This window comes from Vidua macroura, chromosome 6, assembly GCF_024509145.1.
Source record: "Vidua macroura isolate BioBank_ID:100142 chromosome 6, ASM2450914v1, whole genome shotgun sequence".
Taxonomy (NCBI): domain Eukaryota; kingdom Metazoa; phylum Chordata; class Aves; order Passeriformes; family Viduidae; genus Vidua; species Vidua macroura.
Window position 1 is genome coordinate 9692009 of NC_071576.1, and position 26187 is coordinate 9718195.

The window sequence follows — 26187 nt, forward strand, 5'->3', positions numbered from 1 at the left end:
TATTTCCTTGTGCCTTTGCCATAAGGAAACATCACACTATTGGCAGCAATAGTCTCTTAGTAATAGCAGATGAAGAAAACCAAGGCAGCAGTTACAACGTGGGGCACAAAGTGGGTCAGTCTCCCATACTGGGGCACTACTTTGCTATTCAGTGCCACCAGCAGCACTCCCTGTCGAGCAGGTGCAAGAATCAACATGCACAAACCATTCTGATGGATAAAAACAGCAGCAGGCAATAGTTTAAGGGTAACTTCCTCAAGGCTAATGCACCTCTCTTGAGGTCTGCACACAAGTTAAGTCAACAGCTTGGTAAGAAAGGCCATCAGTTTACACACTGAAAAACTAAAGTGCTTTGTCCTCCTAAAATGGTTTGAATTAGAGCAGCTAATATTATTTAAATACATTATTATTTGCTATTACTACTCTAGCAAAAGGTTTCACATGCTTTAAAAAAGTAATGATTTAAAAATATTTACTTTTCTGTAGCCAGGAACTGTAGGTGAAAATACTTTACTTTGTTCCTCCAATGTTGCACATGCATGAAGTGGGTACACTTGCCACCTAAAGAAAATATATTCATGAAATATTTAATGATGCCAGAACATTAATGCTGATTACACTTCTGTGCTAAATTCTATTATGCACTTAAAACTCATACAGCTGAAAGACTCATATTCAGGTTTAAATGAACTGAAACAAATGTGGTCTAACTTACCTTTGATATTTATCTGAGAGGCATGAGTGCATGTATCTTATTTCACCTAAACCTAGGGAAAAAGTAATCATGAGTTTATTTTTCATTTTAGCCATCAGGAACAATTCAGAAACATCTATTTCAACTATTAACTGCCCGTCATTACTACCTCTTTTTCACCATATAATAAAATGGTAGAAGATTGAACAGCAAATGTAATAAGTGTCTGAAAACCAGTGAGTCAATTTTTGAAGAACCATTTGGCATTAATTTTACACTTAATAAAGACATAAAGGCCATTTGACAACATCCCATTATTAGTCCTTGTTTCAGAACTCACCACATGCTGAATATCTGTCTGGTTTAGGCTAAAATTGGGTATTTCAGCCAAAACAAGTTCTTTCAGAGCAGGGCCAAGGGGGAAAAAAATAGCTATTTCTGTCTTAGCCATCTCACCTTTGGCCATTCCAGTGTCCATTTTCTGGGGGATGCATTTCACCTCTGCCAGAGGAAATCTTATGACTAAGGGATTTTTTCTATCTTCTTGACTACCTCCACAGACAAACCCTTCTGAGAAGCTTAGTTTACTTCTTATTGAGACTTCAATTCCAGATGCCCCATTTTCAAAAACCTGCCCCACAATGGACTTACCTGAAAGTTGTTTTTTATGATTAAAAACAACTAAAAGAGGTTTGATTCATGTTTGGCAGAGCAGATTCTGCATCATCACTTTTAACAGTAATTGTTAATCAGTCTAGTAATTACTGACTAGACACAACAGGCAGTATCTGCTGACCAGTTTCAGAAGTGACAAGAGCTGACTGACCATGACACCTACAGAACACAAGGATCCCACCAGGAGACACAGGTCTCAGAATGAAATGGGAACTAGTAACACAAACCTGTTTGGCAAACATACAAGGACAGTAAGGAGAGTGGGGCATGGAGAAGTGCAGAAGAAAATATGAAACGGACAAAAAAATGAGATCAACACGAGTAGAAGAGATAAAATTAGATCATTTGGAATATATTCACCCATGTATGTTAAGAAAATTACTCTACAGTTTAACATGGCTCTTTGTATCACCTGTTATCTACAGAGGGACAAGTTCTGGAACCAAAGGAGATTTCAATACTGATGAATACTTATGTATAAAGAATCAGACTTGGTAGCATTACCAAAAAAAAAAAAAAAAGCAGTGACCAAGACAGGCAATTACAAGGGAACACATGGCATCCTACTTGAGACAGCTGCAGCTCCTTTTGGAATCAGATTCTGCCCCATCACTTTATTCCACAAAGACAGTGGGCAAAAACCACTTAACAGCATCCTCAGCACAGCACTGCTCTTTCTGGCTGCTGCTGCACACTCAACTTGACAAGTCAGTGGGAGTGTTATTTTTAATGCTCAAAATGCTATGTAATTGTTAGCACTCAAAAAAAAGAAGCATCTCAAATCAACATCCTAAATGCGGATGTTAAACGTGTAAAAATAACCCAAAGCTCTGCCTCAGCTGCCGTGTTGTAAACTGAGGGCCCGCCTCCCCTTTTCTCCAGTTCTGTATAAAACATTTGTGAGGAAAATTTTCAAGGGCTGTTTGCTAATACTGTGCTCAGGGTAAGTCTTGAGTATCCTGTTTAAAACCAGACAAGGCCAAACACTGAACAAATAAAACACAAACCTGAGTGCACCAGCTTATTACTACATGAGTTTCCACAAATTTATCAAATGTATTTAAACAAAAAAAAACCAAAACAAAATTTAAAAAACCCCCAAAACAAAACAAAAAACAACCAACCAAACAAAACCAACTCAAGGTGAAAGATAATGGTTTAGGAATTGAAAATGCTAAGGAATAATTCCAGACTGAATTGAAGCCTCAGAGGGGCTGAGAAAGTCTGGAAACACACCAGACAAACACCATTATCAGAGGCCAGAGGCAACAGATATGGTCTCCCTACCTTATTAATCACAAACTGGAATGGGCATTACATTGACACAATGAAGTAATTCCTTCTACCCATTAATTTTATAGTGAAGGTAATTCCAAGAAAGGCAGCTCTAATTCCTTTTAGCTAGTGGGGAACACTCTCCAAGGAAAGCTGCTCTGCAAGTGCAGTGTATCTTTCAGCTGGTGTGCTGGGCTTCCAGCCCCAGCCCTGGCAAGCCTATTCCTGAGCTCAACATAGCAGGGAAATGACATTCATAAACATTTTACTGAGTTAGAAAGTCCTCATAGGGACAGACTTCACTGTGCCCAAGGGACAGCTGCCCTGGACTTCAAGGTGACTCTCCACTTGAACATAAATAAATCTTTTCCAAGTTCCCAACTAACAAACGTTCAGCTCATGAAGTAAAACAATACTTGAAAACACCAGGTATGATGTTCAGGAAAACTACTCTGCAGTCTAGTTACCCTGCCTCTGAAATCCAGCTAGCCAGTTTAAATAAGAATGGCAGTCAAAACAAAAGCCTACAATAATTTCTGTGCAAGACAACTTGGGTTTTATTCTTTACAGAAGACTACATTGTATAGCCAGCTTTCTCATAAATAATCATTGTGTCATCATGTGTACTTTTGAGCATGTCAACTACACCAAGCAATGTACACAGAAAGAAAAATCTGAATTTGCGCTTTTTTAACAATTTAAATGAAGACCACACTACATGCAGATAAGAAAACATCTCTAAAAGAATCCTAGGAGCTTTATGCAATAATTAATAATTGCACAAAAAATTAGCAACTACACTTCTGTAGATTAACTATGAAATTAATTTTATTAATTTTAAAATACGTAACATCTTAATTTTTGACTCACAGCTTTTCCAATTACTGCCACAATTAAACAAGTTTGCAAGAAAAAAATGCCTGAAGAGACCAATGAATTTCACTTAAGTATGTGTTTAGTAAATCCCTGGAAGAAGTGCCAGAAGAAAGCTCATTAGATGACAAATAATAAAAAAGAAAGTTATTAAGACATATACTCGCCTGGTAAAAACACGAGCACGCTGCCACGTTCCGATGTACCACTGAAGTTCTTCTCCCTAACAAGGAAACACAGCTTCATTAGTTTTACAGTCTCAGTCTACCTCATTACCCCAAGTTATTTTATTCTGGAAGAACAAGCAGAAGTGCACACTTTTTGTAGCATGCATTATTTAAACTTCCTGAAGAAACAAAATGTCAATCATTATTTGCAACTATGCTTTCTGAAAAATGCAAGATATGAACACTAGAACCACAGCAACAGGTTTAGTTTCTTTCTTCAAAACTATGACAAAACAGAAACCTTTTCATTCTGCAATGAAAATAATCAGAATTAGGTTATTTAACACACACTCAGTGTTAGACCAAAGCTGTAGACTTAACTTTATTACATTTTTAGATACTAAACATCAATTTAAAAAACACAGAGCAGCAAAATCCATTATTTACTTATTTCACATGACATTAAGGCATTAAACAGCCAGTGAAAATTAATGCCTAGCTTTTATCCTTTTTTTCCCATGAAATAATATATGTTTTAGGCTACAATATAAAATAGTATCATTTATATTTATATAGTTCTTGATATAAATACTCCTCAGCTCTGTTCTACAGTAAAGAATATATTTTCCATAAGACATGGTGCCTTGAATAGTCACTCATGCTTCAGGGCATGAAGTGCACTTTAGGAATACTGGGTACAAATCAAACAAATATGTAAAATAAAGGCAGAGATGCAAGTAAAAATTAAGTTTCCACTAATAACTATGGACTCTGCTGTTGCCTAATTAGCTTGTCATTTCCCCAAGAGACACTGATTCCACATCTTGAACTGTATCTTACCTATTGCTCCTCTTTTCCAACTCATCAAATGATTGAATCAGAGACACTGCCATTTGATACATTTTCTGTTCTATCACTGGTTCCTCAAGGCTCTGACGATGAAACTGTTTGGAGAAGGTGGTAATGAGGTTAACACAGTATAACTGGCTTCAAGACTGTAGTTCACATAGGTATTTCAATTTTTCAAGTGCTTTCAATTCAAACTGATCCAGTACAGAAGTAACTTCATCTGATGCACTCATTGTCTTCTAAATAGACATTTTTCTTCAAGCGTCCTACAATTTTAATGCTGAAGAAATACTTCTGATACTTACCTACTTAAGCACCAGCCCGCCCTCCATTCATTTGCAGAACATGCTCCTTATCCTGAAGTGTCAAGCACATGGGAACTGAGCAGAACTCATGGGAACAGGAGAACAGGGAGGAATTTGTCTAGTGAAGGTAGAGTGCTTCTCACAGCTCTCCACACAGATCTCTCTACCTGCCTGTACATAAACCATGTACCTCTTTCTCCTTTAAATTGTTTTTGCATTTGATGGTTTTTTTGGTTTTGGTCACACCCTGTCACAGAACTACTGTTCTGTTGTACTCAACAGAACTATGGTGATCCTGTCCACACTGTTTTCCAGCATTCTGTACAAATTCAATGCTTTAGTATTTAAGAACACAAACCATCAAGTCTTCAGAGCAAAGACAGTAATTTAATCACTTTTCAGTTTTATGCTTAATGAACTAGACCTGCTTTGAAAAAGGTCTCTAATATCACACATTTTTCTCCTGTAGGGAAAATGGCTTTTGATCAATGAGTGAGGAGAAACTGAGAATGAAAACTCTTTACTGAACCAAGTGTTTCAAAGAGCTGCAATCACAGACCACCTAACTACTTTGACTATTAAAATTAAATTAGTAATTTTTCTACCAGTTTCCCATTGTAAAGGAGCTCATAACAATCACAAAAGCACAGGTCCTAGCACCAGTCAGGAAACACTGATTTAGAACAGCATTTGCTACTGCAACTTCAGTCCTCAGCTTGATCAATCCAGGAAAAACCTTAAAAATACTTGACTGTTTTCTTCAAAGTGATTTTTGCCCTAATATATGTGAAAAATCTAAGCAAGCTCTCTTCTGAGCTGCTCCAATGTAAGATTTTTTTGTTTATATTATCCCTGCTTAAATAACTGTCAAATTTGTCTTTTCAATTTTGCTACTGATTGTACCTTTAGTATTCTTTAACACGACAAGGCTTCCACATCACTCCTAATAAAAGGTAACAGTGTGACAAACAGCAAATCCAAATCCCAGTCAGAATTGACTGAAATAACACAATATAAATCAGAACAACTTTTGACAGCAGCTCACTACCTTCCATCAGGACTCTGACTCTAGTTCTAGGGACATGGAGTTTTTACCTTTGCAAGCCAAAAATCGGTTGCACTTTGCTTCAATTCTTAAATTTGCATTTCATATCTCTAACACTATCCAGAACAAAAGGCAAATATTTACATAACTAGCTTTAAAATTGCCTATAGATAGAGCCTTCATGCATTTTTCATGAAACCTGTGTTTCAATGATTCCTTGGGGCTTAGAGGTTGCTAGTATGACAGAACCATGATTCTGTTAAACACCCAGAACAACGTGTTTACCAAGCCCATTATGCCAGAAGAAAAATAAACTACTCTTCTGTAAGCCTATGCTCACAAATTAAGCAGTACACCTATAAATGACCCAGTACCTGGGCAAGGATAAGCCAGTGCTACACTGAAAAATGTTTCTCCCTTATTTTTATTCTTTCCTACAAATGAAGTAATTCAAGTAGAAAGCTTTAGCTTTGATTCAGCTGGATGTCTGTCTAGCCACAGCAGAGGGTTTACTGCAAACATGCAAACGGAAGAAAAAATAATGACTGGCGTTTTTGTTCATCTTCCAAATCACAACAGGATCAATGAACTGCCAAATTATTCAAGTCAAAACTACCCCTAAAAATTTTATTTTTAAGCATAGTTTTAAAACATTATCACATGCAGAAATGAGTGATATATTAAAGCCAAGAGCTCTGCAGGATTAATGAAAGAATTCTACATCTCTACAGTAAAATCCAATTATTTTAAGGCTTTTTGAAAACGGACGAAGATTCACACCTCACAGCCAAGAGACAATTATAAAGAACTAAACTGATTTTTACTGAGATGCTTTCAGAAATGATTGAAGATTTATGTAATTTTACAGTTATTACTTTTAAAATCAAAAGTAACCTTAGAAAAATTCTGTTTATCTAAAGGGCAATGACTGCGTTTACTTTTAACTTCTGTGCTCCTTTATGTAAATTTTACAGGCTTTTATAGGTGAAAATAAAACACCAAGAATTAAAGCCTGAAGCCTGTACCTCAGGCAGTTATCTGATTTAGATTTTAGCATGATGAAAGATGTGCCTCAGCCTCCATATGGCAGCATTAATTCATTAACTGTCTTAATACTCACATTCCACTTTCATTTTATTAAGACTTTACACAAACCATCTGAGACCTTCCACATTTTAAGTTTTTAATTGTGACTAGTACTCAGAGAAAGTCTTCACACACAGCACCATAAGGAACAAGATCCAGCCTAAGAATCAGTGCTTTAGAATTCAATTTCATCATTTTTTAATATAGATATTAAAAAAAAAAAAAAGAAAGTCGAGCACTTATGTGCTTGTATTGTTGCCCTAAGCACAAGAAACATCTTGGACAAACATACTCTCCTCATCTTGCTGAAAAACAGAATGGCTATAGATAGGACAACACAAGATAAAGAATCAGATGAAAACTTTAAATAAAAAACTCAGAGAAAATAAAGAAGTATAAAAAAGGCTAAGCACTGAAAGGAGTTCCTTTGTTTGTGAGTGAAAGGTGTGCAAGTTGACATTCAGCTCCAAGTGCAGCTATGACAAATCCAATTTGACTGAAGGAAACTTCTTACTCAATTTCCTGGTTATCTTTTTGTTGTGATCATCAAAAATCTTTTACAAAGCCCCATGTATTACATAACCTCCTCCCTATTATCTGTCTGACTGCGATACTAATGTGTAAATGCTGATGGGCCAACTGCTGTAAGCAGTGAGTTTGTTTCTTTGTTTGAATTAGAACTTCAGTGGTTGACAGCCTTTTATTTTACCTTGCCTGTGCTGAAGCATAACCAATGCCTGAGCTGTGCACAGCATAAGCAATTATTTTCTTCTGGGCTTCCTATTTTATTTTGCTGTTTTATTTTCTGCAGAACTGATGGATGAAACCTGAATAACAGTGTGTTCCTCCCACTGGTACTTTTTAAGTGCATACCCCATCTCCTTCATTGTAATAACATTCTAATAATGTTTTGCATTATCAAAACTGACCAATAATTACACCCACATCCCAGTTATTTTTAGACAGGGTGTCATAATACAGGTCTGAGTGCATTTGTTGTACTCCACTTTAACAAGTTTATTTTGCCTTGAACCATAATACTGAAAGAGCTCACTCAAGTGAATTCCTACACAGCTGTTTTCCAAATGTAAAACAAACTCCTATTATAAAACCACAGGAAACAGACCACATATTTACACTCATTCCTTCATTATCAGATGTCTACAGAGATAATTGTTATAATGTCCGAAGCTCTAAAAACAAAATATACAAAATACATTCTTGTGCAGCTTACAATCTAGATTGATAAAGCAAGCATATCTTCAGCCAGCACCTACTCTCCCCTTAGGCATCAGAGAAGCAATTCTCCAGCATAGCCCACCACAGATCTGAGAGGTAGCAGTTATTTTAACATGTTTTCATTACTCAAAATTACACATTTGCCATGGTGGCTTACATGGTTACAACAGAAATGGGTTAAAAATTGCTGCATAACGTCTGTGGCACTATTAAAAAAAAAAGAAACAGGACTGAAAAATAGGAAAGCCTCAGCTGATAGAGAAGCCAACTTGATAACATCAAAGTTCTAATAAAAAAATATTATTTTCCCTTCATTTCATAGCACCTTCTGACTTTGATATAAAGCAACAACATGAACCAACCCAGGAAATATTCCCTGATTTTGTCAGCTATATTCAAAGAGATCTGTGAATCTATTTATGTTACTTTCTGCACACTGTTTTACACTGTTCATTTTGAATGCAACTATCAAACAAAATGTCTCATCCTATTGAAATGCTTTTGTTTCATGAAAGAAACTAGTCTGCTCGTAAGAAAATTCCTGTTTTATCATCATCTATTAATTCTTACCTAGAACTAAAATATAAAAGTGGCTATATGTCATTTTATTACATAGTTTTCAACTGACTAGTTCAATTTCTTATTATGCTGAAAGAAATTAAATTGTATTTACAATACCTGGAAATCAAAAATGTCCTTCAAATCATCAAGATAATATTCTTCAACTGCAAAAGGTCTGCCTTCCACCTTAAATATGCAGACTGGATTCAAACCATTATGAACTGGAAGCGCAAAGTAATCAGCTAATTCTTTGGAGTTGATGGAAGCAGACATCAATATTATCTGTTAAAAAAATGTACAGCAAATGTAAAGCATTAATTTTAACACAAATTGTCCTGTTACATGGGACTCTCCATTTCCTCCTCATGTTAAATGATCTAATTCTCGTTACTACAGGTATGTAACCTAAGTACATTTAAGACAATCAAACTAAATGCTTAAGATACCCTAATCAGCATGTGGAGAGAGGCAAGCACCTGTAAGAGAACGGCTCAGGCTAGAATGCCTAGGGCAGACAACATGGTAAAAATTCAACCAAAAACATATAGTACTCTTGATAACGGTCTCACCACCACACAAACCAGAAACGTTGTAAAACACAAAAGCATCCCCCTTACAAAATGGCAGGAAGGCAAACTAATGAAGTGGGCATTGTATCACTGTGCTCAACTCCAAAGCACGTGTAAAGGCACAAGGAACACATGGAGAGGGCAGGCTAAACCATAAAGTTTTCCAACATGACCCTAAAAAAGAGAAATTTGAAAGGACATAATTCTGCAAATATATGAAATCTGTCCCATTACACCAGGGACTGCCTCATGGCTCTGAAGGCTATCAAAACAAAATCCAATCAACATCTGCAGTTACAGGCAAGGAATATATTTTAGATAATCTTTGTAATCTGGACTCTAATCTGTGTGGAATCCTTCCAAAGTGAAAAGAAATGACAGATTCTTAACAGAGTGCCTGAAAGGTTCACATAACTGAATCAAGTTTGATGTACTCCTAAAGGAAAAATTTAACAAGCATAAATGACCAACGTGGCAGATGAACACATCAGAACAGATGGTAATCAAAGAAGATAGTTCAAGATCAAGCAGTCCAAAACCACTTGTACAACACAGATATGTCCAAAGACCCACTAGATGATACCAAGAACTGTTACTAATCACTATGAGACCTGCACTGTTTGGTTTGACCCAATAGAGCAACTCTTAATCTCAGGTTTTCTATCAGCAACCCTATTCCAGCAAGATCAACCTCAGAACAATCCAGCTTCTGCTCTGTGATCTAAAAACAGTAATCTGCAGCAGCCATCTGCCAGAAAATCCAGCATAATTTAAATTGGTTACTTCAGCAGGTAGATCAGTACATCAGAATCACTCAACTAACTCCTGTTAGTTGATGAAATATTGAATTATCTGCTATTTCTGAGGTCTGAGACTTCCAAACTAGGAAACAAACAGCTCACATGCATTTCATACCACCCTGAGCTAAAAATGCTTCCTCTCTTAAACAGGGATCCTTGCACCCTTTTGTTTCATGAATCTAGGGAGGATTGGAGAAGAACCTTACATTTTCTAAATTAATTTGCCACATCAAAGCTCCCTTCCTTTACAGTTTTTCATAAGGGGCTGAAAAGGGATGAAGTAGGAGACACTGGGGTTAGTATATAAATCCAAACTGAATAGCCCATTCCACTCTGCTCAAGGCCAGCAAGTGAGATCAAGAGTTCCCCCTTCTTCAACATAAAAAAATACAAAGGGACAGCCCTCCGCTCTCTCAAATATAGGTCTCTCTCCAGTTTGTACAATATTAAAAAACTGTCATCTGCAGAAACTGCAGAGAATGATCTGAAGGGGATAAAATTTTTCAGTGACCATTTCAAGAGACTGAAATTGAACTATACAGGAAAATGAGAAATTTGTCAGGAACCTCAAACAGAAAATGTATTCTAACAGAAAAGATGACAGGGCCTGTAGGGATTCCTGCCATTGAAATCAACCCAATAACCAGAATAAAGGGCAAACTTCTCACAAATTCAGTTTGATCAAATTATTGCTCTTCTCAGTAGGCAGAGCCAAGTGCTAAAAAAAGGCTGAATAGTTTCACAAAACTGTCTCTAAATTTAAAGACAAGCATCTTCTCTAAAGTCTAAATCAGCATGAAAAGGGATAATAAGTGAAAGATGTGAAGTGCACAGCCATGTCCTCTGCCAAATGAAAGGGCACTTTCTGTGACAGTGTGTTTGGAAGACCTAAAGACCAAGTCTGAATCAATGTGAGGGACTGCACATAAGAATACATATTTTCTTCCGATGGTAAGAAAAACAGCCAACCTAGACTTTATTTTGAACAGGAAAAAAATCACATTAAACCATTACCTTGAAGCATTTAAGGGACATGCAGTCTCACAAAGTATCTGCAGTCCCAAACAGCTGCACAGAAAGATACTGAGTTAGCCTAACTCCATCACTTGTATTTAATTTCTAACATTTCAAGAGTTCATTACTTTGAGACCCCAAAGACATAACACGTCATGCTAAATATCTGTGAATTCAGCTTTAGTACAAGGCAGAATTGACTAACATGCAGAGAAAAACCTCAGCTGAATTTTACTACCAGCTCTGCCCAGAAATTACAGTACAGCATTTCTGGTCTTTTGCTATTTCTCCAAATATGCTATCCCACTTCAACAAAAAAGGCTCAGTATTTCCAGGAGTTAATGCTACCATTTTAACCAAGAATAAGCACTGCCCTCAATACCCAATACATAATTTAAGTCCATCGTGCATTTTTTAGCCTTAAGCAGGATTTAGAAACTAATGCATTTTAACATGAGGGGGAAAAAAAAGAAGTCTCTCAGAACACATTACAGCAGCCAGGAAAAGAATGCCCCTTAGCTTTCTTATGAGGAGTGGCAAACTAAAAAATATTTTAATGCAACATAGTAACATAGTAATTTGTGGTAAATTCCTTAAAATAGGTCCTTCATAGATAAAAGACATGCAAAAATTTTCTTGCAAGAAAAAAAAACAAAATTCAGTTTGAACCCACCTTTACAGACTGTGAATTTGTACACAACAGTTTACGGGTCACCAAGAGCAAAAAATCAATTTCTTCTGTACGCTCATGCACCTGGAAGACATTATCCACAATTTAATTTTCATTAATTCATCCTCTTCTTTTTGACAATCTCTTACTTTCCTACTCAATTTTATGCTTTATTTTGCAACTTGGAGTAACAGTACATTTTCATAGAAAAAAGCACACACCTTTTGAGCCTAAGCATGCTAAGAACACTTTAAAATCCTAACAAGAGTCTTCAGATGACTACAGAACCCTTTGTGAAAACCATGTCACTCTAAAGTTAAAAAAATCTAGAATAATGACTAGAAAATCAATCTTGAGCTCTAACCACTGGTTGTATTAGAGCTGACAGGAACAGATGAAGTCTATGATACTGATGCTGGGTAAATCAACTATACTGGTAGGATCCCAAATGATCCAGGGACTGCTTTGGTTTGTCTAAAAACTAAGCAAATCTAATAGATGTGCCTCATTCCAAATGGCTTCCAGCTATGATACCAATACACACCTGCTTTCTAAAACATTAATTTACACCCAATTCTTTATATATCCTAGCACCTGAGCCTTCTGCCTGCCCCTTTAAGTTCAGCAAATACTTCTCCCCAACATTATCCATGATGACCACATCCCTTTATTGAATTACAGTTTAAATATTTTAAGTGCAGCAGCTTTTGTGAAGTTTAGCCTTCACAAGTCAACATTCATGTCCTGGAAGCTAATTAGTATATTCCAATATACTGCAAACATAAGACTTATATTCAATGCTATCACATTACAAAAACAAATTAAGCTAAGGTAGTTTTCAGGCTGACAGTAAGATCTTGCTGTGAGAAATCAAGATTTTTGGTGCTAGTTTAAGTGTGCTCCTAAATGTCTGCAGTACACTGAGAGGGGTAAGACCTGCAATTAAAAATATTGTGAAGAACATTCAGTTGTTAAAAACAGTGACTGTGGACTCTAGATCACAATCTCTGTAGTAAATATGGGGGAAAATGTGAGGTATGGGCAACAGGAGGGACCAGGGCTGGGGAAGCAAAAAACACACATAGTCTTGACAGAGGGATGCTGCTGAAAGAAGTGGTAGAAGCCAATAACATCAGCTCAAATTACAGCACCCAAGAAAGCAAAGTTTGAAAAACCTCTGTGTAAACCCATTCTCCTGTGTAAGGGATCAGAAAACTTTACTCATTCATTTTTATAGGCAATGAATATATCTTAAAACTAAAGGAATAATAACACTTCCTATGTATGCACCTTCTATAGTTCAGCTTTTGAATCTTCATTTAACCTGAATTTCCTTACTAAAGGAAATATTATGGTTTCCAACACTCTGCTAATACACTGGAGTGCTCAAATATTTTCCATGAAGGCCACTGATACAATTCCTTAGGCTTTGGGTTTTTTTTGTTAATTTTCTGTTGGAATTAAGTATTAAATTTTCCTTATACAAAAATGTAACTACTTGCTCAATCTTTTCCAGGTTTCCAGTGTACCATCTCAAGTGCAGTCATGACAGCCTTGTTACTGTAATAGTCTAATGGTACACTAAGTACTGTCTCCCTGATCCTCAAATATCCAGGAATTAAAGTAGCTCTCAGCTACAATGCCAGTAACAGGATAAAAATTAAAAACAGCACTTATAAAAAATTCAAGCTAAAACAAAACACAAAAAAACACCAACCCAAAAACCAACACCCTCCAAAAAAAAAAAAAAAAACCAAAAAAAAACCACCCCAGACCCCTAAGTCCTCTTCTGTATTGCTACATCCCAAAATGTTGTACAACCTACATGAGATTTACATTCATGATTTTTGACAGCACAATTTCATATCTGACTATGATTAAATGTCAAATATTGCTTTCCACATAAAAGAAGCACATACACATGTAAGAATATACAAGTGTATTTTCTTTAGCTTCTTAGTGAAGTGACAGCAACAACAATGAATCCTCAGGAGTGAACTGCACCCACAGTCAGGAGACAGAACATTCACAGAAAGATTTTTCAGGACACCCCTTAAGAATAAAGACTTTTTAATATCCAAGTGAGTGAAAAGTAGCTGCCTCCTCCTGACAGGCCTAGCTGGACAGGTTCTTGAATTCCACAAGACAGATATCAAAAAACATTTCAAGGCACCTATATTAAAAATTAAGGACTCCCCAAAACCCTCCCCCCACCCTCAATTCTAAACTTGTTGCTCAAAGGACCACTGACAAGCCTATTTCAGCAAGTGTTACCTTAGACAACTTATATAAAATATCTTTAAAAGTAGATGTCTGCATTTCTCTTTTCTTACGTGGTAAGAGACAAGAGAAGCTGTTTCATTAATATGAAAATTAAACTTACTTCCAGCAACTTACTTCATCAATAAAAATGTGAGTGAACTGAGTGAGGCTCTTGGCAGAAACTATTTTCTGAAGCAGAACTCCAGTTGTCATATACAGCAACCTCGTCTCCTTGGTCGAAACGTTCTCTAAACTTAACTAACAACAGTAAGAAAAATACATACTAGCTGGAATCATATTTATTATAGTTACAGAAGCATGCACATGAAAGAACTCCAAAAGCAAACACAGTGCAAAGCCATCAAAATTATTTACTCCAACTTGCTCAAGTCTCCATACACAAATGTTCTTACCAGAACCAATTAACTAGTTTTTCTTTGGGAGAAATTTCAAAAAAATTTAAAACTCTAAAGTAACAAAAAGTCCTTGCTGGGGACTTTAAACTGAGAATTCTTCAAAGACTTCTAAAGATATATACATACACCATCTTTTCCACTGATAAAAAGAGCAAGAAAAAGATTTTGCTAAAATATAGTTTGCTTACAGGACAGAAAAATGAAAGAGGTTGAAGTTATCACCAAGACCAGGCAACTTATTCCTGAGAAAAAGGTTCTACAAACCCAATTTGAAACAGATTTTTGATTTTAATGTACTTGTGTACCTTTAGCTATCTCAGGTGTAACCTACCCAGGCAGGCAGAGCTGTGACCATCTTTTTATGTGCAGCTTTACATCAGCCCAGAGCAGACACATGTGCACTCCACCATTTCCCTCCGTTTCTGCTCAGCTCACGCAAGTGCTGGTGAGACAAGCACAGCACATCCACATACACTGTCCTGAAGACAGTCTGGAAGCACAGTACCATTTTAAGTCTTTGAGACTCACTAGCCTAATGAATCAATTTAGCAATTTATGACTAATTAATTCAAGGTATGGAAAATCACAATGAAGGCTTTACAGATTAACTACTTTGAAACAAACAACATACGTAATTGTCTTGGTTTTGGCTGGGCTAGAGTTCATTTCTTCTTAGTAGCTGGTAGAGTGCTCTGTTTTCAGGATTTAGCATGAGAATAATGTTGATAACACTGGTGTTTTGGTTATTGCTGTCATGTTTATGATGTGGCACAGAAGAAAACAGATATGGGATAACAGATGAAGCAGAAGCCTGACATGTAAGAGTCCATGCTATGAACAGCTCTGTAACTCTCCATTAAAAATCAAATACCTCCAGACCTGAAAACTGTACAAAATTAGATTTAAGGGTAACAAAGAACACCTAGCACACATAAAAGGCACCACATGTAGCATATTAGGAAGTAACCGAAAGCTGCAGACCTATGAAGAATCAGAAACCTCTAAATGCATGCTAGCAAACATATTACCCTAAGTGGAAGAAAGAAAGGAATAAACAATAAGAAATAGAATGAAGCAGTGGGGAAGAAGAGCAGCAGCAAATACTGCTCTGAGCAAAGGACTCCAGAAGCAGACAATTCTCCATGAACATCCCTCCCAGTGTCAACACCAGTGTGAACCCACTGGCCTGAGGAACCAGAGCAGCTCCTCCAGAGACAGCTCTGGCCTAACCAACAATGAAACCACCATCACAGCAGCTTAGTGTGGGTACTGACAAGGAGCTGATCACAGCACCAGGACCTGTGTCAAAAGAGGAATGTGACATCAAGTTTAAACAGAGGGACAGAACTGAGCTTGAAGCTGAGTTGAACAAAACAAAAAGGAAGAGACAGATTTAAGAGGAAAAACTAGTTTGAGTTTATCACATGCTAAAAAAGAACAATAGATTGTTCACAAAAGAACCTGGTCATAAATGCATTAAAGTTCTGACAGAGCTGACAAGTAAATGTAGTAAAGTCAAACAGATAGTATATTACTTAAGGAGCTGAAAGGAAAAACCACAGAACATAGTTCTCCTGCAACAATTTCAGTGATTAATAATGTAGACGTGTCTTGATGCAAATATCTTCTATTGGTGTCCCACCAGGATTTACAGTTGTTCAAATTTACAAGTTGATTTAATTACAAACATTTAGCAGAAGACAGATAAAAAACAGCAATTCCACTTTAAAATCGGATTCTCTAACCTTTCTTCAGTATGCTGGAGATGCTTAGAAGTAATCAAGAACGAATATATAGTACATTTTAATGCATTTTTAAGAAAAATTTGGATTTCCTCATACCTGGTATCCTACTAATCCACCAAGTGTCCATGACCTCTCCTTGCTAATCCACCTGGCAAGACTGCTGGCACTGATTTTCCGAGGCTGGGTAACAGCAATGTTGCAGGGCATAGACCGGTTCATGCAATAATCCAAAATATACTGTGGAATCTGTGTGCTCTTTCCACTGCCAGTCGCTCCTTCTACAACCACAACTGAATTGTTTTGTATGAGAGACACTATCTGAAACAATTTTTCAAGAAAACTCATAAGTACACAAAAGAACTCAGAATAGGTTTCAAACAGATCTGAAATAGCAACAGCTACCAAGCCACACAGCAAGTTTCTTTAAAACACTCTCCCATCTTTTCTAGCACCTGGAGATAACTGGAATCCTAAAGCACATTAAAAGATCACAGAAAAGAGTATGGGCACACACCCATGTACATATATCATATGAATACCTGTAAAATGTAACAGCAACATTTCTTCCTCTAAGAAATTTTATGCAATGGTTTTGTAAAAAACACGGAAGTTTTGTACAGTGTTTAAAACAGGAATGGAAATTACCTTTCGAAAAACAACAGAAACAAACAAAAAAACCACCCCAAAGCCACAAGAAAACTTTATTTTCAGCTTTATTCCATGAGAGAAAGTAAACTGCCATTACCTTTTCCCTGTGTTTGGCTGTAGGCATATCCAAATATTTACACTTACTTATTGGTACAGAAATTGAATCACTTGATTCACACTGAGACAATGAAGTACCTACGCATGGAAATAAACAAGAGTAACATTTCAATAGAGAAAGGAAAAGACCAGCAGGAGATTATGACAGTATTTGGAAGTCTAACTTCTCTAAAATGTGAACCACATACTTTAAGTATTAATAGAATAAATATTTTTTTAGTATTAGTAGACTGAAGAAATTTTCTTCAGTATTTATGCAACTGCTGTTTTACTGGAAGCAGCTCTGAAAAATATGACTACTATGTTTAAACCATCATCAGTGGAAAGGATGTATACAACTCTATGTTTGTCTCTTAATTTAAAAAAATGGATTTTTGCAGTTAGCATTGCAAGTGCCAATTCTACCTGTATACCCAAGAATTTTTTACAATACTGAAAAAAAAATATGCCTTATTCATGTACCCATGTTGTTTTCCCTTGAAGTCTACTGGATTCACAGTACAAAATAACCTGTTGTTTGATATTAATACCATTATATTTCTACCACTTGGCCATTAAAATCTGCTAAGCACCATGATGACCTTTCAGTGTGATACTACACTCTGCAGTCTCTTGGCAGAAGTTAGTCCCCATTAGCAGTGGGTAATACAGAACAAAAATCTTCCAGTGCCAGCCTAAGTTTCTGCTCAGAGGTCTGCAGTCAGTTTGACCATGCAAAACAAAGAACAGGTCTGGAGGTGCAGAAGGGGAAAACCTGGACAAGACTGTGGTAAACAACAATTTTACAAGTTACAATTAAACAAATAGCTAAAATACCCACAGCATAACAAAATCAAAAATGGAAATGCTTTCAATTTCAAATGGGTTTCATCAGGTATTACAGCGAAATGGATACTTACATACAGGTAATAAAACCCTATACTTCTTTTTATGTCATTTTTTCTCTAAGAAATAGAGTAGTGAAGACAGAATTCTATTATTCTTTCTACAAAGGCAACAATTACTTTAAAATAAAGGCTACAGCCTAAATACTTGACTGCAGTTACAGCTCCCTTTCTTTGGAAAAGTTGTAACAATCTCACACAGCAGTGAAGCAGAGGCAGGCAGAACAGCATCTTAGCTCTGTGCCATACCTCAGTGTGTTCCCAAATTGTCTCAAAGTGTCAAGGAATATGAATTAAGTTATTCTAACACTAAAAAAGAAGCCCCAAAAGCTGGACAGCTCACTACAACAGCTTCATAAGGCATTAAAAAACAGAGTTCTCCTAAAGCCACATTCTGCAACAGGAAAAATTCTTTTACCTGGACTCTAAAACACAACAGTGAAAGGTGATCACTGCACAAGAATCTACTTAGCACCACTTAACACAAACAAAACCAGAACTTGATAGCAGCACCCCTTTGAAATATTAACTGTCCTTTTTAAAATACTTTTGGTCAACGTTCTAAATATATTTCCCAGAAAAATGCACATATATATAGCATTCTGCCACAGCAGCTCTGCATGAAGGCTGCCTGGCTTCCCTCTGGCACAAACATGTCACAACTGAGACATCCATAGCTGTGTGTGATTTGACCAGTGCTGGAAGAAACCTCAAGCTGCTGATCCCAGTATCAGCAGATTCCTGTTAAAGCAACATAACCTTCCCACCTCTATCAGGTTTTCAAAGAAACAACTGCAATTTTGAAAAGTTAAAATGTTAAAAGAAGAAAGCAATTTTTAATAATGCTTATGAATAAGGAGGGAGGCACAAACAATTCCAAAGGTAGGATTCATATAATAACCCCCTGTAATGCAGTACAAACCGGAATGTATTAGTAAGAAATCATTAACCTAAAATTCAACTGATAATTTTATTTTAAAAACACAAAGAAACACACCAGAAGCAAAGACACAGCCACTAGTATTCACATACCTGCTGAAAAACAATTTAATTAATTTTGTATATATCATTTTTTTTCACAGATAAAATATAACTTTTTAAAATACTTCTTTTTACATAACATTTCTAGAACAGCAACATCTTACTCTCTCCTAAGCACAGCTATCTGGAAAAAAAATATACCAGAAGTAAATGGTGATCCAGTGTTAGCTACAATCACCACATAGAAGTTAAGAACTGACAGCCACACAACCATTTAGCAGGTGCTGCAAGTACTGAATAATGTATGGTTTGGGTTTTTTCTCTTCAAGACATGCCTCGAAGAGAAACATTCATTTGCCTGGGGAACTAATACTACAACAGCTATGAGACTTCTGCCTGCAGAGACAGAACAATTTTGGGTCTCAGCAAACTGGCAACTTGAGATGAACACTGACGTGACCCAAGCAGCAATGAAAATGTCCCACTCTAACAAACTAAGGATAAACTCCATCTGAAATCTATTATAATCTTTAGTAAAAAACAAAACAAAATGGAGATGGGGAACTTGAACAACCATCTTAAAAGACCTTAACAATTTTATCTTTATTTTTTAAACATGAAAGTTGTTCTGAACCATGAAGACCTGCTGCAGAAGATAACATTTCAATGTACACCCTGCTGAAAGGTTATTCTACTGATTTAAATAACCATTCAGCTGGGGACTCTATACCATACAATGTAATTACCTTTAAATGTTTGAGTTTGCTTTTCTTTTTTATTTTTCATATCTAATATGTAATAGATCCCTCAATGATAACTAGTCTTCAGAAAAGCTGGTCATTCCTGCCAATGCAGATGCATCTAAAAATTCAGCTACAGGTCTACAGAATTATCAGCAAAGGAGGCACAAACTTTTGCTTTTTCAATTGCTTACGCTTTCTGAAAAACATTTTTAGGACCAGTGCACACCTGTGTCAGGCATTCTGCTCTAACCTGTACCTTGGATTCTGACAAAGAATGCAGGATGTTTCCAACCTGAAAAAAGTACATTGAGGAAGCAGGCAATTGCCCCCCATGCTGGTTCAAGACAAGCAATATATTTCAGTGCATAAGAAGCATTAATGCCAGTTCAGAATAAATAGTATTAATTTCTCCATTCAATGTCAGTGCAAAAAAGAAACAGAAAACTCGGTTACGGGAAAGATGAATTTGCCTGCTCACTTCCCTTTCAATTATTATGACAATCCTGTAGAGATGACAGGGACTAGAACAGTCCTGTGCCTCTGAAAAGAGCAGGTTTTTTTCAGTATCTCAGTTATTACAGCACATACAGCAGATGTATTCCCTCTGCTACCTGTTTCCTGAATTGAATTTGAAGAGATCCTTTAACATAAGATTAGATTTTTATATTCACCAATTCTGGGAGAAGGGTTTGTACAGCTGTATTTTGCTATCTGCCACTAAGCAATTAAAATGAGATGCTCAAAACAAAATATACTTGAAAGTACTGGTTAAATGAATCAAATGAGATGCTTATTAAATCACTGATCATTCTTCTGCTGAGCTACAAATACACAAAGTGATTGTAGTTCGCAAGGAAGCTCACAGGAAAGGAAAGCCACAGGTAACAACTGGCTTCTACACTGAGCCAAAACGCAAAAAGACTTCCCAGAACATGGTGCTACCTCAGTCAAACACTAAGTACACAAAGGTTCTGCTGACTGATCCTTGATAAGCTTAATTCAGAGAATTCCTAAGAAAATACGTGTCTGGTGAGACTTCTTTACTACAGTCCTCTTCAACTTGCACGTATCTTATATACAAAGGTTTTGGGGTGAGGATCTGTGCTATGATTCATTTTCGTGGCATGCATCTGTTGTGAATTCACAATATATAAGGTACCTAAAATTCAGTTTCTTATATATCAGAAACAATGTTTAAATTTCTTCTTCTCTGAAAGAAATTACTTCAGGTGGGACCTGGAAGACCTCCAGAAGATATCCATTTATAGGCATGAAAATCATGAAGACAGAAAACAAAACAAAAAAGCTGCCATTCACAAAGTTTAATGAAAGTAACGATTTCAGAAGTTTTCTGAAGTGCAAAGCTCTACTCTCTACAATTCAGAAGTCCGAAATTTGGAAAAAAAATTTCTACAAGGTGAGTAAAGTGGTAAATGTCCCATACACCCAGCTCAGAAGGTTTCCCTCTGCACAACACCCCATGATATCACTGAATCAAAAGTGTGTGAAGCCTGGAAGAGCCAGTACCAAATGTGAAACAAGCCTGTTGGGAGAGGGAAGAACTGCTAATGCTCGACTCATTTTGGGTAACAGTTATGACAAATAATTTTCTTCTGCCTTTATTTAAACACTTCAACTTCCTTTGCACAGCAGTATAACTTCTACCATGCACTGCAGAAGTCAGAACTCTAAATGCAGCTCCCTGATGATCTGTTTCCCCAACACAGAAGCAGATCAGGCATTTCTGTTTGTCATCTCAGTATAAAAGCATATGTTCTTTCAAAGGAATTGGAAAGCACAAGATTCAAACTCAATAGAACTTCATCAATTAAGGCACAAGCAGTACAAACACAAGCAGTTTCAGTAACTGCAAGATTTAAAACAGGCTATCAATTTGCACTAGAAACATTGCCTATAGTTAGAACAGCAACTCCAAGAAAGAAGCTACAGAAGGGGTGCAAATTCAGAACCTTTGGAAAAAATCAGTTTCTCATTTCCATGCTGTGAAGGTTATTTCTTGACTACATTTGTATTCAACATAGCTCAACTCATAAGCCCTGGTCTAGATAAATCCTTGATCAGTTATTACAGTTCCCATGTTCTTGAGGAAAACATACACTTTCAGATCAAAATAGCTGATAGTTATAAATACAACTTGAAGCTCTTAAAATATCTGAATGATGAGCATACTACATTGAAGCAGTCTTAAATGTAGAACAACATACACATTTATAAGCTATAAAATTAATAGTACAATTCTTATGCTCACTTACTGAGCTTTTTTATTCTACTATCCTAACACAATATTTCTGAGTCTGTCTGTAAGTCAAAGTTAAGAGCAGTCAGAAGCAGGATTTTCTGAAGCTTTTATGTTATTCTACATCTAGGTGGGATTTGGCAGCTCAGTCTCAGAATGCCGTAGGAATGTTCCAGTCCTGTCACTATCCAGTTTGCTTGGAGTCTGCCACAGGATCACACACTGCTGGCAGCAGAGCACTGATGAGAGCAGGCAGGCATCAACCCTGCATAGAACAGCTCCTGAAGCAACTGAGACTCCAGACAATGAGACAGACAAAGAACAGAACAGGGGGAAGGAAGGGGAGGCAAGAAACTGAGAAAGATATCTAATGGATTAATAATAAGATATGTAATATGTCAATACTACAGTCATGTTTTATGATTGTTTGCTAACTAGATGCTGTTTCAGTAACTTACAACTGGAAGGCAAGAGTAAATATTAGAAGGTAAAATTTCAAGGACAAATATTTTAGGGTAGACCAAGAGAAAATAAGTATTTATAAAATAAAGTACCAGGATGACTACACAGAAATATTTCCTAAAAAGCCTAAGTTATAATCCTGTTTCTTTTACAAAAAGAACACCTCTAGCATCAGTCCCATTCAAAGTCATGCAGGCCACTAGTGCTGCTAAAGCTGTTAGTTTATTTTATACAAGATCCTGATTTAGTAGGTAAACACTGAATGAGCTACAGTATTTCCTTGCATTAATCAATACCACTGTATTATTAAAGAAACATCTACAGAACTTTATCTTACTCAACTTGTTGCTGTCTCTCCTTTGCTAGTAAAGCATGCTAGGGAAATGTCATTCCTGAATAACAAGACTGGAAGCTCCTTCCAGTCTCTTTATTCCTCCATTTCCACCTTTTAATACTTTCTTTGCCACAAACTCTACGTAACATCAAGGCAAGAAGAGACAGTATTTTGTGGTTAGGACAGAAGACAAGGTGCATGGCACATGTGAACTGTCCAATTGTCCCTACTGCGTTTCAGCTGATGACAAATACCACACGTGGCTTCATCAGCCTGAGCTCCAGAGGCCAGAGAATTTGCAGATGCACTAAAAGACAGTAAATTCTAGAGAATTTTTCTATTTCTCATATTTTGGTATGCTAGCAAAGATATACAGAAAGTATTAAGAGAATGATACACAGAACAGATAAATGTCCTTTTCTCAGGAAATCAGCTACATTAGCAAATCTGGAAATTAAGAGGCACAGGAAGAGTTTGAAGCTGAGCTGCCCTGACAAGTGAGTCAGCCTCACAGTGCTTTTACCAGAGCTCCTACAAAAGAAGTGCGATCCAATTTCCCTCTAAAGGCAGCTCAAAGCAACAGTCAAGTACACAGAGAAATATGAATAGAAAATGGGGAAACAGAACAAAGGCATGAATTTAATGAGTGGTATCTTGTCCTTGTAGATTCATTTTAATCATACATCTACATTTATCAGTACAACAAGGCAGATGTATGAACATTTATCTAAGCAGAGCATTATACATCGTGGTTTCCAGAAAATAAGGAGTTGACTTTTTAATACCATGCTTTATATGCAACAAACTAATGCACATACATCAATAAACAAACAAGAATATTCCATTTAGAGAGGGAGATAACGTAAAGACAACAGGGAGAAAAAGGACACGTGTATCTGAGTTTGCAATAGGAACTAAATCATTTTATTTCTTTGTTTTACCTGGCTTATAGACAAGCTGATAATTTCCAGCTACATTCAGCTCTTGTTCCTCTGCTTGTCTGTATTTTTTAGCATATTCAGTTCCAATGTTCTCTGAGATAGGCAATCTGAAGAGGAAAGAAATGATAAATCAATAAATGCTTTCTAATACAAGTCTTTGGGATCTCTGGAAATAAAAGCATTATATAGAAGTTCTCCATGTCGTGCAGGAACTACTTCAATGAACAAACTTCAGAAAAAAAATTAGTCTATGCATTTAGATATTAGCCTGAGGAAAATACCACATTGCATCTTTTTGTTTAGACCCAAGAAGACTAACCTCCCAAAATATCATCCTTTAAGGTTTCAATACCTAGGAATTTCTCTTCTAATGAAAGACTACAATTTCTTCTGGATAAAGATTAAATAGCTCTGTTTCTTCAATTATTGGCACATACAATTAGGAAAATAAATGTAATTCTTGCATGATTCCCTGGAGACAGGAGAAGCAGACAGGAGGAAACACAAACATCTCACTGCTTTTAAGAAAAAAATGTGACTGTAAGCCAAGAAATGATGGTGGTCAGTGAAAAAAAATATTCACTGAATAATCACTGAATTTTATGGAAATCTGTTACACACAAGAAACGTTAATCATTATATAAATGTAATGAAATGAGATTTTCAGAAGTTTCTTCTATATAAACAGTGTGAAGAAATTCACATGAAATTCACTAGAGAATAAAGTAGCATGTAAACAATGATTGTATGGTTATTAAATCACAGGTGAACTTAAACATAGAAAAGTTACGAAAACATCAAAAGTGATTTTTTTAAAATCAAATACAAACTAGAGGTCAGAACTACAGTTTTGCACATTAACTTCAACTCTGGGCCCTGTGCAAGCCTTACTTACGCAACAGATCACTAAGGCACAGCAAATCTGTTTCTAAGTTTTATGAAAGGATAGTGCTGTGGAAGTGTTTATTTCTTGGCCCAAAAAATAGACAACACTGACTCCCAGAAGCAGTGACACTGAAAATGACATGAGATTTTTAACATGGCACTACATCAACAGAGGGAAATTCCCAAGATTTTGATGCCACTGAGCACTCACCGTCTCTGCCAAGGCAAACTCTGTGCCAGCTTGGCTCTGCTACAGACCGTTCACTCAGCCCAGTTCAGAACAGAACACCAAGTATTTATCACCTACTGCTGCCAACAAACTAGGAGATAGCTTCTGATTCAATTTTAACAAGATTTTAGGCATAGAGCTACAGCAATTTCCCCCAGACCTCAAGTATTTCTTAAAGCAAGTTTCAGCAGGACTGCACCCATCTGCAAAATGGCTACATGAGCAACAGCTGCCTGCATCTAATTTCCATCACTCAAACCCTTCTAAAACACTCCTCAACAGGTCTGAATCTGAAAAAATATGTAGAAATATTCATACACTGGATGTTTGACTGCTTGCAATGTAGGTTATTCCACCGAGTGTGTATACTGAACACAAACAAAACCCAAAAATTCAATTATGGTAACAAAGTCAAGCATTCAGTAGCTGAAAATACCATAATGAAGCTTGGCTGCACGATCTCACATGGGCAGCATTGTATGCACATACTACACAGGTATTTACTGATATAACCAATTATTTTTTCACTTCCATAAACCTGCAGCCTCACTGAATACACTGGACACACATATTCTGAAAACAAAACCTGGTTATGTAGAAAATGCAACTTGTCCTTAGGTTCTCCATGAGGAGAAAAGCCATGCAGGGCAAGCAGTCAGTGCTGCCACAGAGGAGCAGGTATTGCCTGACTGTCAGAGCCTGAAGCAGCAGCAAGCAAATCACCAACAGAAAACTCCCACTGAGGGGCTAAGCCTGGGAAAGGCAGTAGCTGAAATCAGTTAAGGAACAGATAAGGAACAGTAATAACTACATAAATAAACAAATAGACTTATTAATTATATCTCTTGAAATTTTAAGAATCTTAAGCATTTAAAAAACAGGCTCCCAGAAATGTTTATGTATATATATATATATATATGTATGTGCGTGTGTGTGTGAGCTTTCAACCTTTGCATGTACAGCTTGAGGAAAATGAGGACAGCATGACCTCAGTCATTTGTGAGAATAGGTTAATTTTTTTTCTGTTTGGACAGCTGAACATTTTATTTCAAGAATTGGGTTTTCTGTCTTCAGAAAACAGCACGCTGTGAATGAACCTCAGGCTACACAGTAAATAAACAAGATATTTAATAGCCCGTCATTAGGAATAAACATTGCGCACTTGACGTACCAAATCAGGCTCCAGTCTTGAGGAAAATCATATGCAACTGGAAAATTACATATGGGAATATGAAACGAACTAATAAGCTTTGCTATATCATTTATTGATGTTTTAATGCTGTGCTTTTCTGCATTAATAAAATTAAAAGCTTACAGAATAAGGGGGGGGGGCAGGTTAAGCAAAATGGAAAAAAATTACTATAAAGCCCTTTGGAGCTCTCCTAAATCACCAGAATGATACAATCCTTCCAAGTAATCATTAGTACACCATCAGTGAGAGGTGTCATCCTATACACCTGG

General features: G+C 36.6%; 1 protein-coding gene across 3 annotated transcripts in view; it reads right to left on the reverse strand.

Moving 5' to 3' along the window:
• The window catches only part of TDRD9 (tudor domain containing 9), a 68364-nt gene that overhangs the window by 27326 nt on the left and 14851 nt on the right, over window positions 1-26187 (reverse strand). For 2 of the 3 annotated variants that reach the window (XM_053981665.1, XM_053981664.1), the window contains exons 2-11: window positions 23613-23719; window positions 16991-17088; window positions 16342-16563; window positions 14220-14342; window positions 11826-11906; window positions 8887-9051; window positions 4525-4628; window positions 3685-3740; window positions 716-767; window positions 477-561 (exon numbers count right to left, since the gene is read on the reverse strand). In XM_053981665.1, coding sequence (XP_053837640.1) covers window positions 477-561; window positions 716-767; window positions 3685-3740; window positions 4525-4628; window positions 8887-9051; window positions 11826-11906; window positions 14220-14342; window positions 16342-16563; window positions 16991-17088; window positions 23613-23719 — 1093 coding nt within the window. Of the gene's footprint in view, window positions 1-476; window positions 562-715; window positions 768-3684; window positions 3741-4524; window positions 4629-8886; window positions 9052-11825; window positions 11907-14219; window positions 14343-16341; window positions 16564-16990; window positions 17089-23612; window positions 23720-26187 lie in introns of those variants that run through there. The other variant, XM_053981667.1, reaches the window with a different exon arrangement.